Source organism: Diachasma alloeum, unplaced genomic scaffold (genome assembly GCF_001412515.2).
Source record: "Diachasma alloeum isolate Michigan unplaced genomic scaffold, Dall2.0 Dall_scaffold_00531, whole genome shotgun sequence".
NCBI classification, from domain to species: domain Eukaryota; kingdom Metazoa; phylum Arthropoda; class Insecta; order Hymenoptera; family Braconidae; genus Diachasma; species Diachasma alloeum.
Window position 1 is genome coordinate 437862 of NW_021680663.1, and position 16094 is coordinate 453955.

At 39.9% G+C, this 16094-nt stretch overlaps 1 protein-coding gene across 1 annotated transcript; it reads right to left on the reverse strand.

Annotated features, from left to right (window-relative positions):
• Positions 1-2552: 2552 nt before the first annotated feature.
• LOC107042851 lies at positions 2553-6338 on the reverse strand. Its single transcript, XM_015264054.1, has 4 exons — positions 5357-6338; positions 4645-4700; positions 3374-4408; positions 2553-2588 (listed from the first exon to the last, which is right to left on the reverse strand). Exons 1-4 carry the CDS (start codon positions 6336-6338, stop codon positions 2553-2555), a joined length of 2109 nt encoding a protein of 702 aa, XP_015119540.1.
• Positions 6339-16094: the final 9756 nt, after the last annotated feature.

Sequence of the window (16094 nt, forward strand, 5' to 3'; positions counted from 1 at the left end):
GGAGCAGACGTCAGAACCCTAATGAGACACGGTGGATGGCGTTCTGAAGAAGTGGCACGTGGCTATGTTGAAGATTCCATCGAAAGCAAGAGTCGTATTTTCCAACGCATCCACAATTTTGCTGAATCAACAACGTCGATTCCATCAAGCAATATCCAAGAAGATGCAGGGCCAATCATCCATCATACCTCAGGATTTCCTCCCCAACAAGTATGCGTTTTGAACGATCCACCTGTAGTTCTAGGAACTCCGATTCAATATGCCGTGAATGGAAAACAGCAATGTTTAAAGTCAAACTCTATGCTCATACACATTCCAACCAATGAGGAGCAGAACCTGAACACCGATCCTGAGTCAAGTCTTCCAGCTTACGACGGTCAAGACCTTGATGATATTCCAGGAGACTTATTTGATTCGGACTTTGAGGAACAACTACCACAACCACCATCACCACCACCATTACCGCCACCAAAAAAGATGAAGAAAGGAGGAACATTGGAGAAGAAGACGTCAAACAATCCGCTCATACCCATCTTGAACACACTGGCTCTACCATGCCACATTGAAACTGCCTCTGAGTCAAACCGACACTCGAAAAGTCCTTTCAGAAAATCTGTAGCTTACAGAAGCCAAGACCCACGCGTAACATCAGCAGCGAATGTTGACAATATTCCAGAACCCAGATCCAATCTGAAATTTGAGGAACCACCACAGAAAAGGAGGAAAACTGGTACTGCATCACCAAAATCGAATGAAAAAAATGTAGACCCAGAAATGGAGGAATTGTTTGGAGGAATTCCGAAAGAATTCCGCCTCTTGAAGTTGAAGAGATGCAGAATTACCAATCTCACAATCAATTGTAATATTTTCAAAAAAAATGATTGAATATGACAATTAACTACGGAGAATTCTATTCTATTTTCACCGAACGAATATTTTTCTGTATTTCCATTGAGCTGTCGCTTATGGAGCTATTTCTCCAGTTTTGGAATTGTAATTCATTTATGTATTAATTAATTATTGGGTTAATAAATCGATAATTTAAGAAAAAAATGTTGGTGGGATGTTTTTCGGAATTGGCGTGTGTGAGAAACTTTTTTTTTCGTTCATGTGAAAGTGACAGAACAGAATCGCATCACATACGTCATTTATTCATGATTTCGTCATGGATGGAATAGTGCTCATAAACTAGAATCTATTCGCTATTCAGAGGATTTCGTGGTATCCGAGAATTTCGTGGAGCACCTAAGATGTTTACTTCAAGACAAATTGATGAGTTTTTGACTATAGCACCAGACGAGATCTATTTAGGGATGAAAGTGAGTAAGAATGAAATAAATTGACGGAGAACCGACAATTAGTGAATACACATTTTTTCTTATTAATAAATTATTTGTTGATGAACTCATAAGTATTTGAAAATTCCACAAACCTAGAAAAATGTATGATAAGAGTTAATGTTCATATCCTATTTACAGGTTGTCTTGATTATCGGAGCTTCTGGTTGGATGCGAGTGAGAGACTTATTTGATCTCAACGCAAATGACGTCGAGTTCACTAATGGAACACTCAGAGTATCCGTACTTCCGAAGAAAAATAACTATGATCATTCATTCACTGTTAAAAACGAGTATCACCACATTGTGCAGGAATATATCAGTCTCCGACCAGCAGAGCCGGTCGATGGCAAATTCTTTTTGAAATTTGACTGTGGACGATGTCTACGTTGAGCAATGGGAATGAAGACAATCAAGAACGTGCCAAGAGAGATCGCGTTGTTTTTGGGGTTACCAAATCCCGAGGAATCCATGAGACGTCGTTTTCGCATACTTGCTGACGACCTTCCAGCAATGCCCATTCCAGCAAATCAGTGATGACTAAATCTTTTCGTATTTCTCCCCAAATTTTGTTTTCCAATGTTTGCGTTGTGCTTATATGAAAAACGAATAAAACTGTCTTTTTGAATGCAATATTTTTGATGAATTAATGCCAAAGAGGTTATTATTATACTTTGAATTTGCTAATTTATTTATAATTCATTTATTTATTATTCATCTCATTTCTCCCTCATTTTGATTTGTTCATTTGTGTGTTTATTGATACTGAATGGATCTCATGCTCAATTTCATCATGACGTTTCCTCTAACTTCTCACTGGATTTTTCTTTCATTATTAATTTTGTCGAACTTCCCACCAAAAGGGACGAAAAATAGTATGTGCACCTCGGGAGGTAAGGAGGACATCCTGAGGCGAAGCCTCGGGCGAAAATCACACGCGGGTCAGAATGCCCTCCTTTCCTCCCTCGGTGCAGAATGTACTATTTCTTTCTTTCATTTCTACCCATTCCATTGGTAGTAAGCTTCTGAAGGGGATAGAAGGTATTCGGATAAAAGAAACAAATATTTTGAAAAACAAAATTGAAATCGGTTGCGTAGTTTTTAAGTTATCGCACATAAAAGGTTTTCAGAGAAAGTCGAATATCTCGGGAACTACCTATGCGTTTGAGCTTATTTTCAACAGAAAGGATTGTTATCATAAGAGGAAGATTCTATCTACATTTCAAGGTGATATCTCAATTTTTGCACAAGCTAGAGTGATTACAAGGATTTTTAGGAAAAAACAGAAAAACTGAAATATCTCGAAAAAATTGTATGAACGGCCGTATATATTTTGATTGATTCTGATAGAAGACTTTAAAGCAAATATTTGGAAAGAAAAAAATTGACATCGGTTGCGTAGTTTTTAAGATATTGCACATAAAACGTTTTCAGCAAAAGGCAAATATCTCGGAAACTATTTATACGATTAAGCTAATTTTTGATAGAAAGAATTATTATCAAGAAAGAAAGATGCTCTCCAAATTTCAAGTTGATATCTTAATTTTTGTACAAGCTAGAGTGATTACAAGGATTTTTATGAAAAAACAGAAAAACGGAAATATCTCGAAAACTTTGTATCAAGGCGTATATGTTTTGAATGATTCGGATAGAAGGCATCGAGACGAATATTTTGAAAAAAAAATTGAAATCGGTTGACTAGCTTCGAAGATATTAGCGAAAAACCATTTAAAAACGAATAGCTTTTTCTCAAAAACTATTTGATCAATCGGGCTGAACTTTTGCACAGAGTTAGTCATTGTTAAGGTCTATAATCTGACAAAATTTCAGATTTTTTGGGATAAGTTTAGCCAATTAATTACTCATTTTTCCAAAAATTGTCCATCGGAAAGGTGGCGATGGACATTGACACCGACAGACATGGTCGCCAAACTTCGTATTTTTACGTTTCAGACCATTCTACATCATTTCCAATCAAAATGAGAGAATGTGAAAACAGCACGATTACAATGCTTCCATTCGGAAGCGAAACTGACGAATTTCTGATTCCAGGTACGTGGAGCCTGTTTGAGTGCATATAAGCTTTTCTTCAGTAGACAAACAACATCAATATTATCAGGTTTACAACCCTTCGGCAATTCCATATAAATTTCCTCCTCCAAATCAGCATTTAGAAAGGCTGTTTTGATATTGAACTCCAGAATCTCAAGCGCTTTAATCGCAGCAACAGCCAGCATGACTCTGATTGTGTTACGGCGAACCACAGGAGTGAAAGTCTCCTTGTAATAAATTCCTGCACACTGAGAAAAACCTCTCACGACCAATCTTGCATTATAACGCTGCTGAGTACTGTCAGGTGCAGTTTTGATCCGATAAACCCACTTACAGCTTATGACCTCTCGACCCTCTGGTTTCTCAAACAACTCCCAAGTCTTATTCGCTTCTAGAGCATCCAACTCCTCCTGAATAGCTGCCTTCCACTTCGCACCATCTAGTCTTGACAATGCCTCCTCATAAGTACTAGACTCACCAACAGCTGCAGAGAATTCTTCCAAAACACATGCACTAAATGGAAACCTATCAGGTGGAGACAAAACTTGCCTCAAGCTATACGTCGTATTCTGCCTGATACCTCCATGCTCACCAGGTGTTGGAAGATCTCCATCAGTCTGAACTTCTTCCGCATTCACCTCTGGAATTAGAAGCTTCTCCTTTTCTTTCTTCTCCTCAGACTGAACCTTTTCTACATTCACCTTTGGAATAACCAACTCTTTTTTTTTCGTCTTGTCCTCAGCTTTCTCCTCTTCTTCATCAAAAACATACAGACCCACTGGAACATCTGGCTTCACATTCTCAACCTTCTCCTCGTTGAAGACAACATCACAAGTGATAACAAACTTCCCAGTACTCGGATCGAACATCCGATAATTCCTTGAAGTTGACTTAAACCTAACCAAAAACATTTTTTCAGCTTTTGGATCTAACTTTTTCCTCCTCCGTTTTGGAACATGCACAAAACCAGGAGTCCCGAAGGTCTTAACATGTCCCAAAGCTGGCTTACTCAGGAACCACTGTTCATAAGGTGCCGTCTTCGGATTTCTGAAACTTGGCATCCGATTTAAAATATAAACAGTTGTCCTCGCAGCCTCACCCCATAAGCTAGCTCAACAATTGGCACCCAAAAGCATAGTACGAGCCGACTCTATCATGGTGCGATTTTCTCTTTCTATTCTTCCATTTTGCTCTGGGGTATATGCAGCAGACAATTCATGTATAATTCCTTTTTCTCTCTCAAGAAATTACTTACTTCTGAATTAATGAACTCTAAACCCCTATCAGTTCTACGAGCCCGAGGTGTAACCCCTGTAACAGTGTCAATCAGATTAATTCATCCCTTAATTTTCTCAAATGTCTCAGATTTAGATGCAAGAAGATACAAATATCTGAACCCAGTCGCTTCAACAAAAGAATCCATTTATATCCTCCCACTGCTATCGTACTCATTGGCCCATTCAGATCTGCATGAATGTACTCTCCTCTCTGAGAAGACCGAGGATTCCCTGTTGGATGAGAAGTTTGATGAGACTTCCCAACAGCACATTCTTCACAGAAAAAATCCTCCATCTCTCCACAAACTACACCATCAGCGAGTTCATTCTTGATTACATTTTTTATGGCTGCAACATTCACATGCCCCAAAAGTCTATGCCACTACTGCAAACTAACAACCCGAGCTGAGTGCGCCTCTTCAAGTTTTTTAACCTTGAAAAACATCCTTTATTGTTTCATAGTATCTCTGACTCCTACTGCAACCACACGGTCTTGATAGTCCAGCAAGGTACATTGTTGACTCTCTGTTTTCATATAAAACCCTTTATCGGTAACTGCTCCTATTGAAAACAAATTCCTATCTAGACCTGGAACATATTGAACATTTTCAATACTATGTGTCAACCACTCTCCATTTACCCAAGCCTCAATTCTAATTTTCCCATGTCCTTTTATTGACAACCTCTCACCATTAGCAACAACTGCCGATGAACCTGTATCTTGAACCGTCAACTCATTAAACCAATCTCTTCTACCTGTCATGTGAGCTGTAGCCGCAGAATCACTCAACCAGACCTCTGTATATGATGCCAACCTAACATCTTCAATCGAGGCCACAAAAGTACACTCACTCGTCTTCTGATGCTGACCAAAACGACTCTTCCGATTCTTTGAACTTCTAGAACACTCGGTGGCCCAGTGTCCTACCTCTCCACAGCAATTGCACTTCATCGTCTTCTTCAAAGCAGCGACCAACTTATAATCACTCTTACCGTTAGAAACGCGACCAGTTTCTCTCCTATGGCCTGCCACACTCCCCCTCGTAGCAAAAGCCGCCTCAACATTCTCAGTCTGATCTGCCTTATTCAACTGATCCTTTTCCAACCTTAACTCTCCTAGCAATGTCTTCAAACTCTTATTAGACTTGTTATACCAAACTGTCTTGTAATTTTTAAACATTGGAGTAAGAGTGCTAATAATTCGAATCATCTGAAGATTATCTGAAAGTACCTCCTCTTGACTTTCCAACTCTGCCGCTATTTTAGGAACCTTTTTAACATACGCAGTCACACTTTCGCCTTCTACCATTTTTAACGCGAAAAACTCTTCATAAAGTGTCATACCACTCACTGCACTCTTCTTCTCGTGCAAATCAAACAGCGCATCCCATAATTCCCTGAACGTTTTACACTCCACAAACTGCTCCACAATATCTGGCTCCATAGCCCCTATGATCAGCGTCATAGCTCTCCCATCTCGTTTTTGCCACAAATCTCGAGCATCAGTAGTCGCACTAGCTGCAGGCTGCACTTCAGTCCTATTAACATAATTTTTTAATCCATGACCTCTCAAAGCAGCTTCCATTTGAAATTTCCACAAGCGAAAATTTTTGCCATTAAACCGATGTAAAGCTGCATGATTCTGACTGTTCTCCTCTTTGAATATATCCATAACGGCTTCACTCCGCGTGCTCACGCTCCACGACAAAAACCAAAAAAAAATAGAGATTTCATTCTACAAATCTCAAACCAAACTACAACTTCGTACTCTTCACTTCACCTGGGCCCATAGCCTGTTAAATAATGGGTAAAAACCAGTGAATAATATGAACAAACGATATATATTTACTGATGAAAAATATTGTACAAAGCTGCACACTCAGTGCTTGGCAGAATATACACACACAAGCGCCACACACACATAGACGCGCTAACGCAAATATTCAAGTGTCCAGAGTTTCGGCAGTACCGCTCATTCTACCACTCGCATATTTCAGTGCGCAGCGACTCTCAACAATAATGTGACGCCGAGAGTCGCGGAATGTTTTCAAATAGGGAAATGTACTATCACGAATTTGGAGATTCGAAGGAAGAAAAGACAAAGACACTCAGCGATAATCAAAAATGGAGTGGGAAGGCCATCTATTAAAATTGATGAATTCTTGAGAGATGTCGTTCGCCGAAAAGTCCTCGATTTTACGTGGACATCAATATCCAACTGCCAAGGAACTCCATCAAAAATTATGTGAGCATGTAAATGATTTTCCGAACATGAGTTAATCAACTCTGTTTAGATTGTTGAAAAATATGAATTTTCGATATCGAAACATTTCAAGAAAGCCAGTTTTGATGGAGGATCGAACAATTCTAAGCCAGAGATCGGCATTTTTAAAGATGCTGGAAGGATACAGGACAAATAATTGGAAAATTTTCTATGTAGATGAGACATGGTGTGGAGCCAATCACTCGCGATAAACTGGATGGGTAAAAAAAATCGTTCCTGGAGAAAACGATGAGCCCGATGATTTTGATCAATATAGGAGTGGGGTACAATTCATTGATGATTATAGAGGAGGATTCAAGTTGCCATCAGGTACAGAAAAAAGAGTAATTATTCTTCACATTGGGGGGCCAGGACGGTTTTTTGAAGAGGTGCAAAAAATGTTTTATTGGAAAGACGGGCTCCGCAGACTCCTACGATGAAATGAATGCACAACATTATGAAGAATGGTTCTGGGATGTGTTGAAGGATATGCCGAACTATTCGGTTATTATGATTGAGCAAGCTCCGTACCACACGAAAAGAGATCCACAATTTCTCAATCCAAGATCAAGTTGGCGAAAAGATCGGATTATCGAATGGATGGTTGCACGTGGAGTACCATTACCATCGTTCGCATCAACTTTTCATGACCTGACCGAAGTTAATTAATTGACACACTGCAGACCACACCTGTATCCAAAGAAATACCTGCTTGACAGGATAATCGAAGAGGAGACACCTAGAAAAGTAAAATTATTATAGTTGCCTGTTGCCCATTGTGAATTTAATAATGCCATTGAGTACGTCTGGGCAGAAATTAAAAATTCAGTGGCTAAGGAAAATACGACCTTCAAAATTAAAGATGTAGAAAACTTGTGATCTGATAAGACTGATGGTATATCGCCAGAATTATGGATGAAATATATATGCCATGTACAAAATACTGAAGAGCTTCATTGGAGTAAAGAACGTCATTTGTCTGACTCCATGCAATCTTGATTATTAATATGGACGATAAAAGTTCAGACAGTGACTTCTAAAGCGATTCACTTGAGGAGAATTCAATGACACATTGCAGTTGCCAAAATTAAGTACCTAATCATATCCAATTATAGCTATGTCAGTTTTCATATTGAGAATTGTAAAATATTAGGAATTGTAATATATTGCATTTGTTGGTAACCACTCGGTATATCTGCAAATTGTTTACTTCCGTTATATTCCCGTATTTTCAGTTTATTTTTCTTAAACAACTATATCGATTATCAATTAGCAATACTGCAAAGAATGCGTGACATTTTTCCACGTTTATTTTACTTTTATAAATAAAGGAAGCCATTTGCTTTATAAATAAATTTATAGAGTTATTTTACTTTTATCAATAAAGAAGTCTTTCCAACTTCCTTTCCTCGTGTCCTATATATTTTTTTCAGTTCTACTGGTACGGATTTCTCTACGGCATAGTGTACATTCGTTTCGAGAGAGAAGATACAGGGTCCTCTCACCAAAAAAAAACGGGTACTGGGGATTCCTCATGATCACAGTGATAAATACTCCCCACCGGGCGGTCCCTTTCATTTTCCGGTAAGAGTAGAAAAAATGATAACAATTTCCCTGATTTTTCGTCAATACCGACATCCATTGAATTTTAATCATTAAATTTTTCCCTATGTATACATGCAGGCCCCATTTGCCTATTTGTAATAGATCGTGTTATAGCGGACTTTATTCCAGAATTTACCCCTAAATTACCGAAATCCCGTGAATAATACGTGTTTTTAACCTTTTTCCCAATACTCCCAATATCACTGAATATCCCAGCACTCGAAATACTTGCACGTAATACTCCAAAGGTACTCACAAGGATTCCGGGTGATAAGAGTACGCAATTCCGATGGATGAGATTTTCGCTTTATTTTTCCTATCAGGAATGTCGGGCATGTCTGTGACCCTCCGAGATAGTCACTTTTCACGACTTTAATTGTGAAACTTGACTTAAAATGCTAATTATTAAAGTAGATTTAGAGTGTCTCCACGTGTGTAGCTAACGTGGCGAATGATCAATCCAGAGCAGGGTTGGGTCGTCCACTGAAAATCGCGGTTTTCTACGGTATATAGTAGAATACTGGTAATTTACCTCTAAAGGGTAAAAAAAGGTAAATAACTGGGAGAAAACCCCTGAACTTGGATATCAGTGCAGTACCCTTTCTGACTGAATTTTGCCAGGGTTATACCTTGCGAGGGTCATAAGTCACAAGGGTAAATACTCGCGAGGGTCAAATATCGTACGGGTCATATTTCGCAAGGGTCCTGTTTTATGAGGGTTAAACGTCGCAACGGGCCAACCTTGCAAGATTCACACGTCGCGAGAGTTATACCTTGCGAGGATCATGTCTCCCGTTAGACCCTTAAAGATTTTCCTTCCTGCTCATTTTGTTCGGCTATTATAATCGTTGAAACCTTGTGATTGTCCTTCCTGCCTCCCCGGTTGTCGCTTGTTGTCGTTTTATCTTTGAGATTGCCCTACCTACATCTATTGACTGTTCCGATGTTTGACCCTTGCGAGGTATGACCCTTGCGATATTTCATCCTCGCGCGGTATAATCATTGCGATGTTTGACCCTTGCGAGGCATGACCCTTACAAGACTTGCTCATGACACGAGAGCTCAACCCCTCTGTCAACGGGGTTGTTTTTGCGCCAGAACAACTGTGTTGTCTTCAATTAAATACACATTAAATACACATTAAATACACTCCTTGGTAAATTACTTGCTTTTTTATATGTAGAAAATTTGGTAGAACACCGGTGGTATTTTACTTGCCCAACCCTGATCCAGAGTGGCCCCAAGATGGTGGATTATTCGGGGTCAGGCTGGCTTCGTCCTTCTCGAAATTCCCCAAATCCTCCTGACCAATGAGAGTCTGCCACGCCGACACAATTTCCCAGATATAGGGCCGGCTTTGCTCCACAGCGATAACTCCGTTTCTTGTGGGTCAATAACCGCGTAATCTGGGTTATCGACAGTCATGTTGTCATGTTCAGACTTTGACAGATGATTCTGGTGTTTATGGATATTTATCATCACTCCTGCATCAGTTTTCTTCTTACTTTAATTAGAAGAGCTTGATTAGTGGCACTCAGAATATTTCAGTATATCCAAATGGTTCCTGGTCTGGTATTCTCAGCTTATGGTAAAATTCAGCTCATAGCCTCCAGCTGTCATCTGGGCTCTCAGTGGTGTGTTAAAATCATCCTGTCCGGGTTCTTCAACTTTGGCTTCCTCTACTATCACTCCCCAGGAGTTCATAGTGGACCGCATCCCCAGTGTAATCATGGGACTCAGGTGTTGGTGATATGTTGGAACATTTGGCTGTCCAATCTCTCCAGTTCATCATGCCTGCGAGATTTCCGCACACTCGTCAGAGGACAATGAGATGTCAGTCCTTCCTGGTTGTTGATCCATCCAGTTGTCCGGGCTCCAAGGCGTCTTCTTCGGGTTTACATTGCTCTCGCCTTAACTACTTTATTCTCGAATCTAGAGGGAGGAAGGGAGAGGGTCCCACTGATCTTGGCTTATCTAGGTATTATGCTTTGATTATATTTCATACGGATTTTTTGTTCATTTAAGTTGACGAGGAGCGTCCTCGTCACAGCCTAATTACTGAATTTTGTAAACAAGTATTCCGTGCGCCAATCACAAAAAACTCCATTTATTTATAAACCTCGATTCCCTATTTTTTAAATTGTATTTCATTCCGATTGGTGCACGCTTTATTTTATTATTGAATTTTGAATTTAATGGTGTTCGGTGATTTTGAGAATTTTACCATTTTTTTTTCATTAAAACTAGAAGACCTGTAGGAATTTTATTAACGGATTTAGAATCAGTGGAATTTAATTCTTTTAATACGGTTAATTTTATCTCTAGGAGAGCCAGGGTCAAAATTTTGTCGGACTGTGTTATTATTCCATATCTAATTTTGTTCGGTCTAAATTATGTTTGTTGGCGCCAAATATTAGGTGTATTACCTAATTCTCGGCTTTTTTCGACAATTTTGACATTTATTTATAGAAAATTAAAGATTAGATTAGATTAAAGATCTCATCTTGAAAACAATCGCCTTCACTTTGCACGCATTCCTCCCATCTATCGGGCAATTGTCGGATTCCGGCTCGGAAAAAAGATGGTGGCTTTAACTGGATGAAGTCATCAATGCTCTGCCGGAGTTTTTCAGGAGATTGAACCTGGGTATCCACCAGATGATATTATAGCACCTGAAAAGGGTAATAGTCAGAAGGCAAAAGGTCTGGAGAATGCACCGCATGTGGGAGAATTTCCCAGCCCAACATTGAGATAACTTTCATGGTTTCTATTACTGTGTGTGGCCGCGCGTTGTCCTGCAGCAAAATCACTTGCCTCATACCACTACCAGTCGCTTTTCCTCAATAGCATTACTCAATTTCACCAGTTAGTCCTGATAACGCTCAGCAGTGACGGTTTCCTGTTGTTCGAGTATCTCATAATAGATAACATCTTTGGAATCCCACAAACTACACAACAACAATCAAGAAATTGTAATATTCGACCGTGAATATAATTCAATAAATAGTTGTTATCGGCCTTGCGGTAAAAAAAAACATAGAATCTACGCTTTCAAAATTGAAAGATTTTAAGTCGACTTTTCGGTTCCATTTCGGACACCCTCATCAGGACAAAAACTCTTTCAAAACTTTATTCATCTGCAAAAATACATATACAAACCAAAAGAGCCTCTCAAAAAACAATCACTATTCGAAAAATCGTATAAAAAACCATTTCCTTCAGTAAGGTATTTCTTGGTCTTTTATACGATCTTTCGAATATTGATTGTGTTTTGAGGAACTCTTCTGATTGCATATGTTTTTTGCGGGGGGTCATCTGACCACTCAAGCGTAAACAGTGCAGGTTTTGTCGATCCACCAAAAAGTTTATTTTAAAATTACTGTAAAATCTCTGACGTGTATTACTGTTAGCTCACCGGTCAATTTTAATTGTGTTTTATCGTTTGGAGCATTTTTCGAAGATCATTTGCACAGTATTTTCAAGATAATCGTGTTTGCCAGTCGTGGAGTTTTGGAAGGTTATGTTACTGGACTACGCACCAACACAACTATATTTTGCTGGAGTTTAATAACTTTCCGACTTATCAGTGGTGATTAATAGTATGGAATATCGTCTCGGGGTAATGCTCGTAATCTCAGGGTATGTTTAGTCCCGCGGATACACGTTCTGAGGCTTATGGGCTCAAAGCAGCTGACAAGGCTCTTGTCAGTTGTGATCCGCCTATATCGGATCCATTATCTCCAGTTGTGCACCCCTTTGACGACGAGAGTCTGGACGATCTCTCCAGTGACTCTTTTGGCACATATGATTCCAGTTTAAACTGCACTGTGGTCGAGTCATGTACCGCAAGTACCCCCGACTTGTCTAAATCCAAGAGAAGTAAGAAGGGTAGGCCTTCTATTGCAGAGGGCTTCTCCCTCAACACTGACAACCTCCCCAAGTTGGCCCATTTTATCCAGTCGAACAGAGTAGAAAAAAGAGCAGGTGATAAGCTGAGTAACACACTCGGCCTCACGAAAAAATACAGAGCTGATAACCTGTCCAATCCAAACTGCAACGCGTTGAATCAGCGGGTCTCATTCTCCTTTACAAGTGCTTTCTCTACCTCCAGGCCCACATCATCAATGGTCTCTAAGGAAGAAATGGAGAAAATTGTAACCGCCATTGGCGGTTTCGATACAAGTTTGAACACAATTACAGCTGATATTAAAAAAGTGAATAATGACTCAGCTGAATTGAAATTGCTATACACCAACTTGGAGAAACAAACATTAGCTAATGACCAAAAGCATGTTGAGCATTTTAACAAGCTTGAAGAGCGCCTGAATGAACTTGAGGAACAATACAAGGCCCACCCCATGGGCTTCAATGCAGACGAGCTTTGTAACGAGATCAAACAACAAATTGAGTCTCAAGGGCCAAACGTTTTTTCCTCCAACCAAGTGGAGTTACTGGCAAAAATCAAACAAGATCTGGCATCCAAAATTAACAGAGCTTTGGAGGGTCTGGACGTAAATGCGAAAAGCCTGAGGAGGTTGAAAGTTGGTACCAGAGGGCTACCTGTGGAGACGCTCCAAAATCCTCAGGCAACCAAGGACATTCTGACTAGCAAGTTCGGCTGCGAGCTCGGCATCACAGACATCAAGTCATCTGTCGAGCCTCCCGTAGCTTTCTCATCTCTAGCCACCTGGGAGGACAAGATGAGGATGCTTAGAGGTAAAGGAAAAGCTTTTACGGGTACTAAAATATTCATCGAACCTAATCTAACCCTGCGCGAGCAAAGAATCGCAGGTCACCTGAGGGCAATAGCTAGAGAGAAACGAGTGGAGGGATGCAAAGTGAGATTGGCCTTTCAGCGGATTCAGATTGATGGTTCTCGGTATGCCTGGCACGAGTTCAACGCTGAATTAACACCTTACCAGCCTCGCCCACGACCAATAGGTATAGTGGCCAATCAGCCTGCCAATAATATCTGGAAAAATCGAAAATCCAGTTCTATTGCCATATAACCTTTGCCCTCTTCACATTGACCTCTGTCCTTCCAGCCGCCGCACCAAAAAGAAGCGATGCCTACAAACCAGCTACTATCTCGGTAACATATTGGAATGCTAATGGTTCAGGATGGCTGAGGAGCTTCGTAGACTGTACGTCGGAGTGAAATGTGTGCATTAGTGAGACTTGGATCGTGCAGAGCCCTTCTCATCTGTTATCTGCCTGGACGCAATTTAATCAGCTATGGTCTCCAGCAGTCGAGGTCCATACTGCTGGGAGGGGGGGTGGTGGTCTTGTCACATTGGGCGCAACAAGTGGAAGTGTTTGTGACGTTGTGGATATCTCCACTCTGTGGATTTTTTGTACATTTATTGTAAAGGATTTAGGATTAATAGTTGGCTCCGTGTACTTCGGTACCGATGAAGATACAAATCATGTGTTAGACTTGATGGACAAGTTATTACAGGACATTATCGCCAAATTTACTAATATTCTTATCTTGGTAGGAGGGGATTTTAATGGATGGGTAGCTGAGCTTAACCCCTGACCTGAAGAAGCTCTTCTAGGGTCTCATTTATACCCTCAAAGATGTTCGCATCATAAGAAAGTAAACCCCAAGGGCCTTAAGCTCTTGGAGATTATGGAGTCAAACGACTTTCTGCTTCTCAACGGTAGACTATCATATTCTATAGGATAATTTCTTAGTTTTGAGGCTTTCGCGGCCATTATTAATGACTTGGTTGGCTTCCGGATGGATGCCGCGTTGAGTTTCAGCATTGCGCCGACGTTTCGCAAACATTGCAGTCTGCATCTTCAGGGCTATGAGCTCCGATTCTGAGCTCCGATGTGTGGGGGCAGTCCTTATATACCTTCCCTTGTGGTGGTGGGGGAAGGGAAAGGGGGGGGGGAAGTCAGCCAATCATATGTTTTTAATTGATCAGCTGGTCAATTAAAAAAGGATAATTTCTATTGTAAAACTCTACTTTTGGCTGTTCAGACCTGTATGTTGTTTTTCTGTATCTATTCTTTTTTTGTTACTTATTATTGTACCCCCCCCCTCCCCCGCGCTGTAGGGAGTTCCCTATAAAGCACGTATTGGAATAAACAAAAAAATAAAAAAATATATGTATTTTTGCAGATGAATAAAGTTTTGAACGAATTTTTGTCCTGATGAGGGTTTCCGAACCGGAACCGAAATGTTGAATTAAAATCTTTTAATTTTGATAACGTAGATTCCATGTTTTGTTGACCGCAAGGCCGATAACAACTACTTATTGGACACAACAACAATTTTTTTCCGTGAATGTTAGGTTTTGCAGTACTCGTTGACGGTTCCTCCCGATAAACCCATGACTTTCGCCTCTTGGGATTGTCATAAAATATCCACATTTCATCCCCAGTCACAATTTTGTGTAGAAAGTCTTTTTGTTTGAATCTGGTCAGTAGGCACATTGTAATTTCCCAGTGTCGACTTTTGTTTTCTGAGGTAAGATGATGGTGCACCCATCGACCTTCCTTCTGTGTCCTCCGAATTATTTTTAAACGCCTCGAAATAGATGATTGAGTCACTCAGAGAGGATCAGCAAGCTCCTGTTGTGTTTGATAGGGATTTTCATTAAGTAAGTTGTCCAACTCCTCGTTCTCAACATTTTTTGGTTGCCCAGGACGTTCTTCATCCTGGAAATCCAAATATCTATCCCGAAATTTTTTGAACCACTTTTTACATGTACTATAAGATATAGCACTCTATCCCAAGGCCGAACAAATCATTTCTTCTGCTTGTGCAGCAGTTCTTCCAAGTTGGAAGGTGAAAAGAAGGGAGCGCCTTAAGTGCAACTTGTCGAACGACATATATTTTTACTGTTTTTAAAGGTTTTGTTAATCGCACTACAATCGGACTTGAGTGGTTTGATAGCGTACAGATAGCCCTTCAAAACGCCCTTTATTGCGGGGAAATTTTTTAATTCAAATACGTGTTCTAATCAAATTAATCTAGGGACCGAGAATTGAGTCATACACCTAATAAATCAAGCGAGATATTTCCAATAACAAAAGAAAATAATATTTATTTAATGATTCAAATTATTGTTCGAGTCTTTTCAACACAATTGAACATTTCAAGTCAAAATTATCTAATGGAAATAAACGGAATACTTGATAATATAAAAATACGAAGTTTGTGCATTCAAGGCGTCTTTTGAGTCACTACGCTTCCACATTTTTCAAGACGCTATTGTTTGGGTTATTTTGATTCACAAAAATTATTACTGAGGTTGCGAGCTGAATCCAAACCTATTATTCTCGCAAAATTCTCTACATCTTACTTTATTTTTCAGAATAGTTATTATATTTGATCCATTGAAGATCGCTTAGATATAAATGAGTGAAATTTTTACTATTTTTGATTCGCAATTTTAGCGAAAATGGCCAAAATGGCGGCACTGGGGAAGCGAATGACACTCCGTGTTTTCCTCGGATTTTCCTAATAATTCAATTATTTAATCGCGAAGTATTATCCGGAAACCCCCTCTACTGGGTTCCCACTTTGTCGTAGTGAGGGGGCTCGGT

Bases quoted from the DNA above. Each gene is read 5' to 3' on its own strand.
- LOC107042851 (XM_015264054.1), bottom strand. From the start codon at position 6,338: ATGGATATATTCAAAGAGGAGAACAGTCAGAATCATGCAGCTTTACAT. The intron at 4,409-4,644 runs GTAAGTAATTTC...CCTTATGAACAG, and splicing joins TAGAGTTCATTAATTCAGAA to TGGTTCCTGAGTAAGCCAGC. The intron at 2,589-3,373 runs GTCAGTTTCGCT...TAATCACTCTAG, and splicing joins GTACCTGGAATCAGAAATTC to CTTGTGCAAAAATTGAGATA.